Consider the following 14,710-nt stretch of genomic DNA (forward strand, 5'->3'; position numbering starts at 1 on the left):
AGGCAATCGTCTTCATTTCCTCCGTGAAGTTTCAGGCCTGGTATGTTCACACAATTTCAAGAAGAAAAAAAATGTATTTAAAAAAAGAGTATGCTTTTTTTCCCCAACAACTGCAGTGTTTCTCAACAAAGTTTTATAATACTTAATTTGTTGAGTACCCTACCTTTAACGGCATGTTGGCTGACGAGAAATACCTGTTCAGATTGTTGCTGTCTGATGGGAACCCTTTGTGCTCTGCACAAGTTTGCCGGCCATTAATCAACTTAACAAACTGACAAACAGGTGCTCTCGGACTTGCCAACACAAAGGATGATCCGTTATACCCATCTTGAAAATTGGGTCCCGCTGCTTGCGTGTTGCTCGAAGAGATTAAGAAAGAAATTAGGTTTTCAAAGACGTGCTGAGTGCCTTTATCACGGTTAAAGGGACACAGTTCCTTGGATCGGACGAGTTGGTTTATGACTGCATTTGAAACCGTTTGTTTTAAAAGGCATTGGTTAGAAAGATGTTTTAAAAGTACAAAATAATGATCTAACATTATGCCTTGAAGTTGCATAGTTTTCCTTATACATCGTGAACTAACACGGCACTATAATTATTGTGGAGTCAAATTTGAGGTTCCATAAAATGGCCGCAAAGTAAGTTCGCAAAGTAAAGGAAAACCAAGCAAATTCGAAGCATAATTGTGTGGATCATTATATTCTATTTTTACAACTAACTTTTTTTCTATCCAATGCATGTTATAACTGACGGTTACAAACGCTTTTCTTAGACCAACTTGCCCGATCCAAGGTAACATAAGACATAAGACATAAGAAAACTTAATTGATCTTCAAAAGAAGAAATTGCATTGCTCACACAAGTTTTTAAAAACACACCAAATGTGAAAATGAAACAACAGGCAGATACAAAAATAGCATAAGATACACGCAGAAGGATTTAAGAATATAAAACATATATACGCCGACAGGCCATATGTCTATACAACAATATAAAAATATAGAGAATAATTTATGTTAAAAATATGCAAAAATTGTGATCCAGCATTTATCTTTTATACAAAGCGTTAAAAAACGTAATACCCATGGGGACAAAAGAGCGAAGATGACGGTTACTGCGAGCAGCCGGCAGTCTCATCCTACCACTTCTAGGAACATGGCCCTTTAAGTAAGAGGTGCTCAAGTGGTTTCATTCACATCTTGTCCGATAATGAATGAGTTTGCAATCTATTCAGGGGCTTGCTTCGCACGATGTGGACATCTTTGCTTAAGGCTTTTTTAAACTGATGTTGTGTCTGTAAGTGTTTAACGTGGTTGACAGCGTGTACTGATTGCCAGCCTAGTGGAATGACATATCTTAGACAGAAGTGGGGTACCTCGAATAGAAACAAAATTAAGTGGCGTTAAAAAAAAGGCAAATGGGTCAAAAATGGAAAGGCTGTGTGAAAACGACCATGATCTCTGCAGGCTACAGTTTAATTCAAATTGAAAGAAATGTTTATTTCAACATAACATCTTTTAAAGAGAAGAAAAATGAAACATACCGAATAACAAATGTGGAGGCACGTTCCAAACAGTGGGGCTTGTCAAGGACAAAAACAACACAAGGGGCTTTACAAAAGACAAATTAACAAAATAACGTATACAACAAGTAACAATAACAGTATGTGTTTACGCGTATATGATGACTAGTGCCTTACAGAAGTAAAATGAGATATAATTCAATTGGGGAAAAGACCTTGAGTAAAGTAGGTTAAAAAGAGTTCACTGAAACGGCTGGTGGATTAGAGAAAATGTTAGTTTGTGTGTAAAGGCACTGGACACTATTGGTAATTACTCAGAATAATTGTTAGCATAAAAACTTACTCGGTAACAAGCAATGGAGAGCTGTTGATAGTATAAAACATTGTGAGAAACGTCTCCCTCTGAAGTGACGTAGTTTTCGAGAAAGAAGTAATTTTCAACGAATTTGATTTTGAGACCTCACAAAGCGATTTTTAAAGAGGCATCACAGAATACTTTCTACCTTGATAATAGTATTAGGCTGTACAGTGTAGCTACTTTTTTGTAGTTTGACTTCCTAAAAAAAACAAGTCACCCGATACCACAATCTCTTAAAGCCATCGGACACTTGCGGTAAACAGTATTGTCCAAAGGCCCACACTTTGTGTATCACAACTTATAAAATAACAAACCTGTGAAAATTTAGGCTCAATCGGTCATCGGACTCGTGAAAAAATAATGGGAAAACCCACCTTTGTTTCCGCACGTTTAGCCGTGTCATGACATGTGTTTACTATAATCCGTAATTCTCGTTGTTGAGAATTGATAATTGTTTTAAAGTTTTTCAAAAAGTAAAGCATTTCAGGGAATAATATTTCAAGAGAAGTCTTTTACCATTACCTTCTGTAAACCCTGTAAGTTATTTGTAAAGCTGTGGACTTTAAAAAAAAAATTCTGTTCGGAAGAGGTATAATGGCTTTAAAAGGTTTGCATTTCACAGCGCTTCGCCATACGCTGTACTGTTTTCCATTCCTAAGAGTTGGAATAAAAGGCCAAGAGTTCCAAAAAATTGTAATGGATTAAAAAGAAGGACGTAGGAAAAACCGGTTCTCAACCTTTTAAATTCAGCGGTAGTTTCTTCAAAAGGGACAGGTGGGAATCTCTTGGTTAGGATGATCAATACCCTAGCCGAGCGAATTTACCCCTTGAAGCGTGGATGATAAGATAACTTGAGCACTTCGTTCCTCTTGAACAGATCGATACACCCATCGATTGCGAAAACAACGTCCAGGAAAACGGGTATGCATGTTCTTGCCGTGCTTAAAGGCACTGGATACTATTGGTAATTACTCAAAATAATAACAATTAATTGTTAGCATTAAACCTTTCTTGGGAACAAGTAATGGGGAGAGGATGATAGTATAAAACATTGTGAGAAACGGCTCCCTCTGAAGTGACGTAGTTTTCAAGAAAGAAGTAATTTTCCACAAATTTGATTTCGAGACCCCAGAATTAGATTTTGAGGCCTCGAAATCAAGCATCTGAAAGCACCAACTTCCTGTGACAAGAGTGTTTTTTCTTTCATTATTATCATGCAACTTTGACGACCCATTGAGCTCAATTTTTCACAGGTTTGTAATTGTATGCATATGTTGAGATACACCAAGTGAGAAGACTGGTCTTTGACAATTACCAAAAGTGTCCAGTGCCTTTAAGCGTTGGGAAATAGTACTGCGTTACACTTGAAAGCATGAGTGGTGTATACGCGTGTTTGTTCTCTCTCCCCTCTCATGTCTCTCTCTAAGAACTGGTTCATTTCAGTTTTGTTTATTTTTCTTTGAAACCAATCACAAGTTTTTGCCTGAGCGTGATATGCATCTGCGCTTTTGTTGCCAAAGGGGGCGTCTGGTATGGTATTGTTATTTTTGGTGTTGCTTTGACAGCTCGTTTCTTTTTATGTGTTCGAAACTCAACTAAATGTTCCATTTACATCTATCTTGAAAAAAAGTGTTTAAAGCGAAAACATTCGACGGCCAGTTTTCTTAATTTTTGAGCCAAGTCACACACCTTATTGCCTGATCAGAGCGACTTTGAGTAAATTAAAAATGAATGTTTTATTTTAAAATTTAAAGTCATTCTGTCTCTGTACTGTTTCTTTTGAAGCACCCTGGAACAGAAAAAGGAAAGGTTGCTGGTTTTTCAGAACCACTCACTTATTCAAACAATTATTTTTTTTCTTCTTCATTTACACCGTGTATAATAATAATTAAAAAGAAATAATAATACTCTTTATCCCCGATGCAAATTTAACATCTATTATATCGTTGCGGTACCCGCTGTCAAAACATAGGATTCGAACTGCCTCTAGCTACCGGGCAACCTCGGTAGTCTAGTTGGTAAAACACTGCTCTTGAATTGCAAGGGTCGTGGGTTCGAATCCTACCCGAGTAACACGCCTGTGATATTTTTTTACAGGACTCGGGGGGGAAAGCACCGAGTATACAGTGCTAACACACATCAGAATACAACAATTATTTTGAGCGATTACCACCAGTGTCCAGTGCCTTAATATTGATCGAACAAATTTCCTCTAGCGCTACGACGAGCTATGTACCCACCCCAATGAATACATGGATGCAAAACCCTGCCTTCCAGTACCAAGAAATTTAATACTTCAATCTTGAGAGAGTTTCTTTTATAACCGGAAGGGTGTTGTGACACCATCTGTATATATGTTATAATACAATGATTACTAATAATAAACAACTATGAGAAAGTGCCGCCTCCCCAAGGATTTTTACACCTCGAGAAAATTTATTCATTTTTTTTTTCGATATTGTTTCTTCCCCTTGGGGTCCATCTTTGATAACCCTTTAGTGGAGTGAAGCAATTATGTAATTCTTAAAGGCCGTGGACACTATTGGTAATTGTCAAAGACTAGCCTCCACAGTTGGTGTATCTCAACATAATGCATAAAATAATGAACCTGTGAAAATTTAAGCTCAATCGGTCATCGAACTTGCGAGATATGAATGAAAAAAAAAAACACCCTTGTCGCACGAAGGTGTGTGCGTTTATATAGATGGTTGATTTCGAGACCTCAAGTTCTAAATCTGAGGTCTTAAAATCGAATTTATGGAAAATTACTTCTTTCTCGAAAACTATGGCACTTCAGAGGGAGCCGTTTCTCACAATGCTTTATACCATCAACCTCTCCCTATTACTCGTCACCAAGAAAGGTTTCATGCTAATAATTATTTTGAGTAATTACCAATAGTGTCCACTGCCTTTAAAGGGGTGTTGTTACAGAATTGTTATATAATACATAATAATCAAGCAATAAACCACAAGGGAAACTCAGACTGGGTCATGGTGAATATTTATATAAAATGATTTGGGGGTCAAACAGACAAAAAGTGACGAGAGCAGGATTTTAACCAACGTTAAACTCGGTATTGTTGGTTCAAATCCAGCGATAGTCACTTTTTCTGTTTTTGCCGGTCCACCTTTTTTCTTTTCCAGTTTATATTTACCATTAAAGGCAGTGGACACTATTGGTAATTTCTCAAAATAATTATCAGCATAAAACCTTGCTTGGTGACGAGTAATGGGGAGAGGTTGGTGGTATAAAACATTGTTGAAGTGACACAGTTTTCGAGAAAGAAGTAATTTTCCACGACCTCGGATTTAGAACTTGAGGTCTCGAAATCAACCATCTAAACGCACACATCTTCGTGTGACAAGGGCGTTTTTTCTTTCATTATTATTTCGCAACTTCGATGACCGATTGAGCTCAAATTTTCACAGGTTTGTTATTTGATGCATATGTTGAGATAAACCAAGTGAGAAAACTGGTCTTTGACAATTACCGATAGTGTCCAGAGCATACTTTCTTTCTGACAAATTTGTTTTTCACTGGTGAACGTCTGTCACGCAATCACTCAAGCAATCAAACAATCCCTTGAACAACAGTCTGTCACTCATACAGCAACAGACTATCCGGGAAAAAAATTACATCGAACAAAAAAAACAAAACATGGCTAGTATTAATCAGAGTAACTAAAACTAAAAATAGACAGAGTGGAACAAAAAAATAGATACTCGCAAATTGCGATCGGAGAATGCTTGAACTTCTCTCTCCACGCTTTTTGAAATCAGCTTGGGGTTTCCTCAAGGTCTGTAAGTAAGCGATAATTTCCCCAGTCGTTCTGGCTGGCTGGAATAAACCATTAGCGCAAGCATAATCATCCCTTAAAATCACTCTACAAGTCCGGGAGACGGGGGTGTGAGGACGGTGAGGGTTTCGATTCAATGTACGAGGCTTGATTGGAAGTGAAAGGGAAGGGGGGCCCTCGGTGGTCGGGTCAACTCAATGTTGTGTTGTCAGTTGTAGCGTATACTTTGGACTATCGATTTAAGGAATCAGGATTGGACACAGTGGCAGCATTTTTCTTTTCTGCGATCCCATTTAAAACAATGTTTTTAAAAGTGAAGTTGCAACAGCTGGATTTAAAGGCACACATTTGGATCCAGACCTGTATGCTTCGTTTCTGAAAGGGCAATGGCACCAAGTTATGTTTTGAAAGGGCAATGGCACCAAGTTATGTTTTGAAAGGGCAATGGCACCAAGTTATGTTTTGAAAGGGCAATGGCACCAAGTTATGTTTTGAAAGGGCAATGGCACCAAGTTATGTTTTGAAAGGGCAATGGCACCAAGTTATGTTCTCTTCGGTAAAGGGCACCCTGTGAGGAAATTTCTAATGGAGCATTTCAAGGGCACCAAGGCAATGACCAGGGGGTATGGAGGCAATCACCTTCTTTGCCTCTGCGAAGTTTTGTACATATATTTATTTTATTATTCGTTTTATTACTTGTAATGTTTTACAACCAGATGTTGGGAGGTCTACGGATCTGGAAATATTTTTGTATTGTACATGTACATGTATTGTTGAAATGGCTGAATAAATAATAATTCTAATAACAATAGTACATGTAGTACTGATGAAAAGATCTTTTGGTGTGTTTTGTAGAAAAAGCGGAAGCTGTTTGATGAAGAGAGAAACGACCTATACAATGCATTGGAGCAAGTTAAGACAGCAAACAGCAGTAGGGTATCGTTCAGACAGCAATTTATATCACAGGTATGAAATGTACGCTATGTTTGTTTGTTTGTTTGTCTGCTTCTTGGTGTGTTTGTGTGTTGTTTGTGGTTTTGTGAAGTGTTTAATAAGCCATGCAGGCATGTGAGACTTCCTCTTTTCAGCTGATTTCCTCTTTTTTGGGTTTCGATTTTCCTCTTTTTTCCTTAACTTACTGTGTACAAAAGTATAGGAAAATTGTCTTTTCCTCTTTTTTCCTTAACTTACTGTGTACAAAAGTATAGGAAAATTGTCTTTTCCTCTTTTTTGCTTGCCTGGTTTGTCTTTTCCTCTTTTTTTTCATGGCTAGTTACTCACATGACTAGCCATGAAATTGGACTGTGGTTGCATTCCTGCTGGAACGCATCTAACCTAGGCTGAAATCGGTGATACTCAACCTCAGAGCGATCTGAAAATAATACCTGAATTATCGGTAAAGCGAGCCTCGGCCGGGGTGAAGCTTTGCATCACAGCATAACGCTGTTAATTGAGGAATATTAAGTTGCTGGTGGCTCTTTGAGATCACGGACAATTGATAGTTGGCCTCCTTCGGGCAAGGACGCCATCTGTGAAACAAAACATGTCGTGCATCCTTCGTACTTTGTATGGCGTAGTCGCCCACTTTCAGAACTCACCTGTTTATTGGTGTACTCCACAGGTTACTTAGTGTTACATGCATCCATTTGTTAAAGGCACTGGACACCTTTAGTAAATACTCAAACTCTATTTAGCATTTAACAGCCGACTTGGTAACGAGCAACAGAGAGCTTTTGATAAAACATTGTGAGAAACGGCTCCCTCTGAAGTAACGTAATTTTTGAGAAAGAAGTCATTTCTCGCTTAACGCCTTTTATTAAACATTTAAAAGAGATTTTTGCTTAGCAGAAAAACATTCAAAGGCATTGGACACCTTTGGTTATTATCAAACACCGAGTGAGGACACTGGTCTTTGACAGTTACCAAACGTGTACCGTCCCTTTAAAGGTAACTCATAAAAGGATCTGTGTTGTGGTGAAAGTGCGTGTATTGGTTAACCCACTCTCAATCATTTAAGATGTAAGTAACAAATAAAAATCCCCGAGGCAAGGAAGCTACACTGACGAAGCAAGTTCTAACGTCACCAACGTAGATCTGTACAAAGTGATCTGTTCTACATCCGTTTTCAAACAAGTAGTGGGACCAAACTTTTAGATTTGATGAGCAGGTAGTCAACTAATTGCAAGGGTCGTGGGTTCGAATCCCACCCGAGTAATATGCCTGTGATATTGTTCACAGGACTCGGGAAAGTACTGAGTATACAGTGCTTACACACATCGGTGTATGGGTAAAAAAAAAAAAAAATTATTAATATTCTTTATTCCCGATGCAAATTTAACATCTATTAGGTAGTCAACTTGTACAATTTCTTTAACTTTTATTTTTTTACTTTGAATGTTTTTCTTCTGTGTTGTTTGTGTGTTTATTGTCTGTTATTATAGATAATCAGTTTTTTTTCTGAGATTCTGAGATTTTAAAGAAATTAGTTCTTTACTGTCCAGGCCCATTTGGCAATTTTGATTTTTTTTTTTTTTTCAGAAAAAAAAGAAAAAAGGTTGAGATGTGTCTTTTGGGTTTAAGTTGGTTTAACCTCGACTTCCTTGACCAAGGCATTTGACATTTGGTAACAAGTTAACTTAGCGCCCAAAATCTTTGACTCTGATTATTATGGTTGTTTGCCTGATATCAGTTTACTAGTGCAGTATTCAGTCCAACACCATTCAGTAACTCAACACCCAAACTGTTGGACTCTGATTATGGTGGTATGCCTGATTCCATGTAAAGCATGATCAGTTTACTAGTGCAGTATTCAGTCCAACACCATTCAGTAACTCAACACCCAAACTGTTGGACTCTGATTATGGTGGTATGCCTGATCCCATGTAAGCATAATCAGTTTACTAGTGCAGTCCTCAGTCCAACACCATTCAGTAACTCAACACCCAAACTGTTGGACTCTGATTATGGTGGTATGCCTGATCCCATGTAAAGCATAATCAGTTTACTAGTGCAGTATTCAGTCCAACACCATTCAGTAACTCAACACCCAAACTGTTGGACTCTGATTATGGTGGTATGCCTGATCCCATGTAAAGCATAATCAGTTTACTAGTGCAGTATTCAGTCCAACACCATTCAGTAACTCAACACCCAAACTGTTGGACTCTGATTATGGTGGTATGCCTGATCCCATGTAAAGCATAATCAGTTTACTAGTGCAGTCCTCAGTCCAACACCATTCAGTAACTCAACATCCATGCTTTACATGGGATCAGGCATACCACCATAATCAGTTTACTAGTGCAGTCCTCAGTCCAACACCATTCAGTAACTCAACACCCAAACTGTTGGACTCTGATTATGGTGGTATGCCTGATCCCATGTAAAGCATAATCAGTTTACTAGTGCAGTCCTCAGTCCAACACCATTCAGTAACTCAACACCCAAACTGTTGGACTCTGATTATGGTGGTATGCCTGATCCCATGTAAAGCATAATCAGTTTACTAGTGCAGTCCTCAGTCCAACACCATTCAGTAACTCAACACCCAAACTGTTGGACTCTGATTATGTGGTATGCCTGATCCCATGTAAAGCATAATCAGTTTACTAGTGCAGTCCTCAGTCCAACACCATTCAGTAACTCAACACCCAAACTGTTGGACTCTGATTATGGTGGTATGCCTGATCCCATGTAAAGCATAATCAGTTTACTAGTGCAGTCCTCAGTCCAACACCATTCAGTAACTCAACACCCAAACTGTTGGACTCTGATTATGGTGGTATGCCTGATCCCATGTAAAGCATAATCAGTTTACTAGTGCAGTCCTCAGTCCAACACCATTCAGTAACTCAACACCCAAACTGTTGGACTCTGATTATGGTGGTATGCCTGATCCCATGTAAAGCATAATCAGTTTACTAGTGCAGTCCTCAGTCCAACACCATTCAGTAACTCAACACCCAAACTGTTGGACTCTGATTATGGTGGTATGCCTGATCCCATGTAAAGCATAATCAGTTTACTAGTGCAGTCCTCAGTCCAACACCATTCAGTAACTCAACACCCAAACTGTTGGACTCTGATTATGGTGGTATGCCTGATCCCATGTAAAGCATAATCAGTTTACTAGTGCAGTCCTCAGTCCAACACCATTCAGTAACTCAACATCCATGCTTTACATGGGATCAGGCATACCACCATAATCAGTTTACTAGTGCAGTCCTCAGTCCAACACCATTCAGTAACTCAACACCCAAACTGTTGGACTCTGATTATGGTGGTATGCCTGATCCCATGTAAAGCATAATCAGTTTACTAGTGCAGTCCTCAGTCCAACACCATTCAGTAACTCAACACCCAAACTGTTGGACTCTGATTATGGTGGTATGCCTGATCCCATGTAAAGCATAATCAGTTTACTAGTGCAGTCCTCAGTCCAACACCATTCAGTAACTCAACACCCAAACTGTTGGACTCTGATTATGTGGTATGCCTGATCCCATGTAAAGCATAATCAGTTTACTAGTGCAGTCCTCAGTCCAACACCATTCAGTAACTCAACACCCAAACTGTTGGACTCTGATTATGGTGGTATGCCTGATCCCATGTAAAGCATAATCAGTTTACTAGTGCAGTCCTCAGTCCAACACCATTCAGTAACTCAACACCCAAACTGTTGGACTCTGATTATGGTGGTATGCCTGATCCCATGTAAAGCATAATCAGTTTACTAGTGCAGTCCTCAGTCCAACACCATTCAGTAACTCAACACCCAAACTGTTGGACTCTGATTATGGTGGTATGCCTGATCCCATGTAAAGCATAATCAGTTTACTAGTGCAGTCCTCAGTCCAACACCATTCAGTAACTCAACACCCAAACTGTTGGACTCTGATTATGGTGGTATGCCTGATCCCATGTAAAGCATAATCAGTTTACTAGTGCAGTCCTCAGTCCAACACCATTCAGTAACTCAACACCCAAACTGTTGGACTCTGATTATGGTGGTATGCCTGATCCCATGTAAAGCATAATCAGTTTACTAGTGCAGTCCTCAGTCCAACACCATTCAGTAACTCAACACCCAAACTGTTGGACTCTGATTATGGTGGTATGCCTGATCCCATGTAAAGCATAATCAGTTTACTAGTGCAGTCCTCAGTCCAACACCATTCAGTAACTCAACACCCAAACTGTTGGACTCTGATTATGTGGTATGCCTGATCCCATGTAAAGCATAATCAGTTTACTAGTGCAGTCCTCAGTCCAACACCATTCAGTAACTCAACACCCAAACTGTTGGACTCTGATTATGGTGGTATGCCTGATCCCATGTAAAGCATAATCAGTTTACTAGTGCAGTCCTCAGTCCAACACCATTCAGTAACTCAACACCCAAACTGTTGGACTCTGATTATGGTGGTATGCCTGATCCCATGTAAAGCATAATCAGTTTACTAGTGCAGTCCTCAGTCCAACACCATTCAGTAACTCAACACCCAAACTGTTGGACTCTGATTATGGTGGTATGCCTGATCCCATGTAAAGCATAATCAGTTTACTAGTGCAGTCCTCAGTCCAACACCATTCAGTAACTCAACACCCAAACTGTTGGACTCTGATTATGGTGGTATGCCTGATCCCATGTAAAGCATGATCAGTTTACTAGTGCAGTCCTCAGTCCAACACCATTCAGTAACTCAACACCCAAACTGTTGGACTCTGATTATGGTGGTATGCCTGATCCCATGTAAAGCATAATCAGTTTACTAGTGCAGTCCTCAGTCCAACACCATTCAGTAACTCAACACCCAAACTGTTGGACTCTGATTATGGTGGTATGCCTGATCCCATGTAAAGCATAATCAGTTTACTAGTGCAGTCCTCAGTCCAACACCATTCAGTAACTCAACACCCAAACTGTTGGACTCTGATTATGGTGGTATGCCTGATCCCATTTGAAGCATTTACTAGTACAGTCCCCAGTCCAACAAAATCAAACAAAACATAGTTGAATTTCAAACGATTTCTTTGGAATCATTAGAGTTTAACTTACACTAGTATTGCTACTACGTTAGTTACTAAAACTACTTTTCAGTTTTGAAATGGCAACTGAGTTTCCATAATTCCTCTTGCAGACGCAGACAAAATCACTGGTTGTCATGGTAACAGAGAGTCTTCAACTACTCGGAGACGAGAGGGCAAGACTGGAGTCCGAGTTAATGGAAGAGCGGGATAAGAGGACATGTTTGGATAAATTAAGGTACTTAAAATTTCAGAGAGAAAATAGATATGTGTATTTATCGGATTGGCATTTTGCTCCTTAGGAAAGTAAACTCCAAATCCTTGAATCAAACATAGGAGCGTGAGATTTTGAAAGCGGGTAAAATTACAAACAAACAGTCTTATATTGTGACATTTTCCTGGTCAAACAAACAGCAGTAAGGTTAATTTGATTAAACCTATTCTTTATCCCTGATGCAAATGTTACTTCTTTTGAAGTCGTTGCGGTACCCGCTGCTAAAATATTGGGGTTGAACTGCCCCTAGCTACCGGGCAAGCCTGATGATCTAGTTGGGCGGCTCTAAAAGGGCAAAGATTGTGGGTTCGAATCCCATCTGAGTAAAATGCCTATTGGCTTTTTTTACATGACCTAGGAAAGTACGAATTGTGAAGGGGGTAACCCTGTTTGAGGTCCATGAGTAGGTGGCAACGTGACCCTGGTGACAGGTGATTGGTGATTTGGGTTGATAGCCCAAATCAGTTAAGTGGTACCCTCACCGTGGTGTGGCCGGCCAGACTTATGATGCTAGGCAAAATCTAATAGAAATCTGCACCAATGCTAAACTTGTACCCCAACTTGTCTCCCTATCTGGACGAATCCCAATATTTTGATATCCTGTATTTGAAATTTATATTGAAGTTGCCATACGGCCTTGTGATAATAGGTGATTTCATTCATTGATTTCATTTATTAATCTCCATCGTGATATAAAAGCATGAAATTCCATATCCCGTGTTTAAAAAAAACCCACAAGACATTTCTCATTAAAAAAGCAAAATAAATGGGCCACTCTTTTTGTAAACAGAGTTTCAGTCTACAGTATATACAAATTGTTTTTAAAAGCATTTCCGTTTCAAGTTTGACTGCAAAGTGTTCCAATAGTTGACGTGTTTATTTACATTCAGCGTTCTGCTTTTAAGATTCTATACACATCAAGAAGGCCCAAGACCTAATGTTTTTTCCCCCCAAATTGTTTTTTTTTGTGTGATATCAGTTCAGAATTGAAGAGGAATATTCAGGATGTCAAAGAGCAGCTGCAATTGGAAAAGGAAAACAATTTGAGGCAGAAAAAATCCCTGGTAAGATCAAACTTGTTGTTCATAAAACATTGCTTGTCATTGTTCGCTTGATTTTTGTTGTGGTTGCTGATTTTAAACTTATTTTTATATCTTGTTGTTTTCGCTGATTATCTATATTTTAAATGTTTCTCTGTATTAGCGCCATGGAGCATTGTTTCCGATGGAGATGGCGCTATATAAATTTTTACTACTATTATTATTATTATTATTATTATTATAATAATAATAATAATAATAGTAGTGGCTTCTTAAAGTGCACATATCCGTCACTCAGTGACGCTCAAGATGCTTTAACATACAGTATTTCCTGCAAGGTATGAGGGACTACGTTTGATTTATGAGACCTGTAATCCTTAGCACCATATCATGGTTTACAAGGTACTGTGGCGCAATATGCTGCCAATCAAGCCAGGAACACGGTGGCGAACCTCTTCTATTTTTGATAAGTGCACTGGGTTCTTTAGCACGCATTACACAACACACAGGACCGCAACTTTACATCCCATCCGAAGGACGAAGCAATTGTTAGGTTTTTTTTTTTTTGGCTAGTAAGTAGTTTGCATCAGCTACTTTTATTTTCTCAACATTCCCTATCATGACATTCAAAACTTTGCTCAGGGCCCACTCCTGGTCTTGAGAAATATTCAGTTCCACTATGGTTTATCTGTCTCTAAAGTCGGTTAGTAAACTCTGACGTTGTTTTGGTTTTAGACTAATATCCCACTCTCGAGGGCATGATCCCAAATCACAAGATAGCTCTTGAGAAGTGTGTCTATTCCCCTACAATGGTTAAATTATTTATCAGTCGACACTTTGCAGCCCTGATTTGATTTTTAGCAGACCCCTCACCAGACACCTTCCAAACGACGGGTATTTGTTTGACAATGGAATACCAATTGATCCATCCCCTATTTCACCATGAAACAGTGACAGGTTTAGGATGAGGCAACATTGTGTGCATTCTGTGCATGGTGTCTGTTCAACTACTGTTTCATGAAGCAATTATATCTTGTTCTATAAAAGCCAACAATTCTTTTTCCATTTTTATACACTACTAATTCTTTTGGAAAATTTTAAATTTTGCTTGCTTTGATTTGAAAGCATTTGCGATTTTGAGAAGGCACATTAAAATAATAATGGTATTATTAATAGCTTGTATAAAGCGCCATAGGCCTATATAAAAAAAACAATTACAATTGCTATCAAAAATAAAAGCAAAACACATGGTATTTTGTTTTTTACAAGACAAGCAAAACTTCTTTAAGTTATTATCTTTGTGGTGAATGGACACATTTCTACAAACCGTGCAAGGTTGGGTTCTGAACAGATTTTCTGAGTTTAATTATGATTTATGAGTTCAAGTGTACGTACGTGTGAACATCTTGTGTGCGCAGGATTTCAGAGAGTGCCAATTTTTTAAGCTCACAAGATAATCCTAATGGCATACAAGGCGCTAGATGGCTCATTCACGCCTTGTCATATTATTCTGATAATCATAACAGTCGGTAGCGCCAGTATCAGCCATTTTTTGATGCTCATGACGCATGAAGATATAAGCCCTGGTCACTGGGTTGTTTATTTCCTTCCTTGAACCATCTCAGCTCCGCAGGCAGTATATTAAAAATTGGTTCAAATGCGAATCACACCTCTAAAGGCATAGGACACCTT

General features: G+C 38.8%; 1 protein-coding gene across 2 annotated transcripts in view; it reads left to right on the forward strand.

Annotated features, from left to right (window-relative positions):
• Positions 1-14,710, forward strand: part of LOC117302614 (coiled-coil domain-containing protein 150-like) — a 55,657-nt gene that overhangs the window by 21,554 nt on the left and 19,393 nt on the right. For both annotated transcript variants that reach the window (XM_033786594.1, XM_033786593.1), the window contains exons 8-10: positions 6,533-6,643; positions 11,818-11,942; positions 12,958-13,042. In XM_033786594.1, the coding sequence (XP_033642485.1) occupies positions 6,533-6,643; positions 11,818-11,942; positions 12,958-13,042 (321 nt within the window). The remainder of the gene's footprint in view (positions 1-6,532; positions 6,644-11,817; positions 11,943-12,957; positions 13,043-14,710) is intronic.

This window comes from Asterias rubens, chromosome 18 (genome assembly GCF_902459465.1).
Source record: "Asterias rubens chromosome 18, eAstRub1.3, whole genome shotgun sequence".
Classification (NCBI taxonomy): Eukaryota; Metazoa; Echinodermata; class Asteroidea; order Forcipulatida; family Asteriidae; genus Asterias; species Asterias rubens.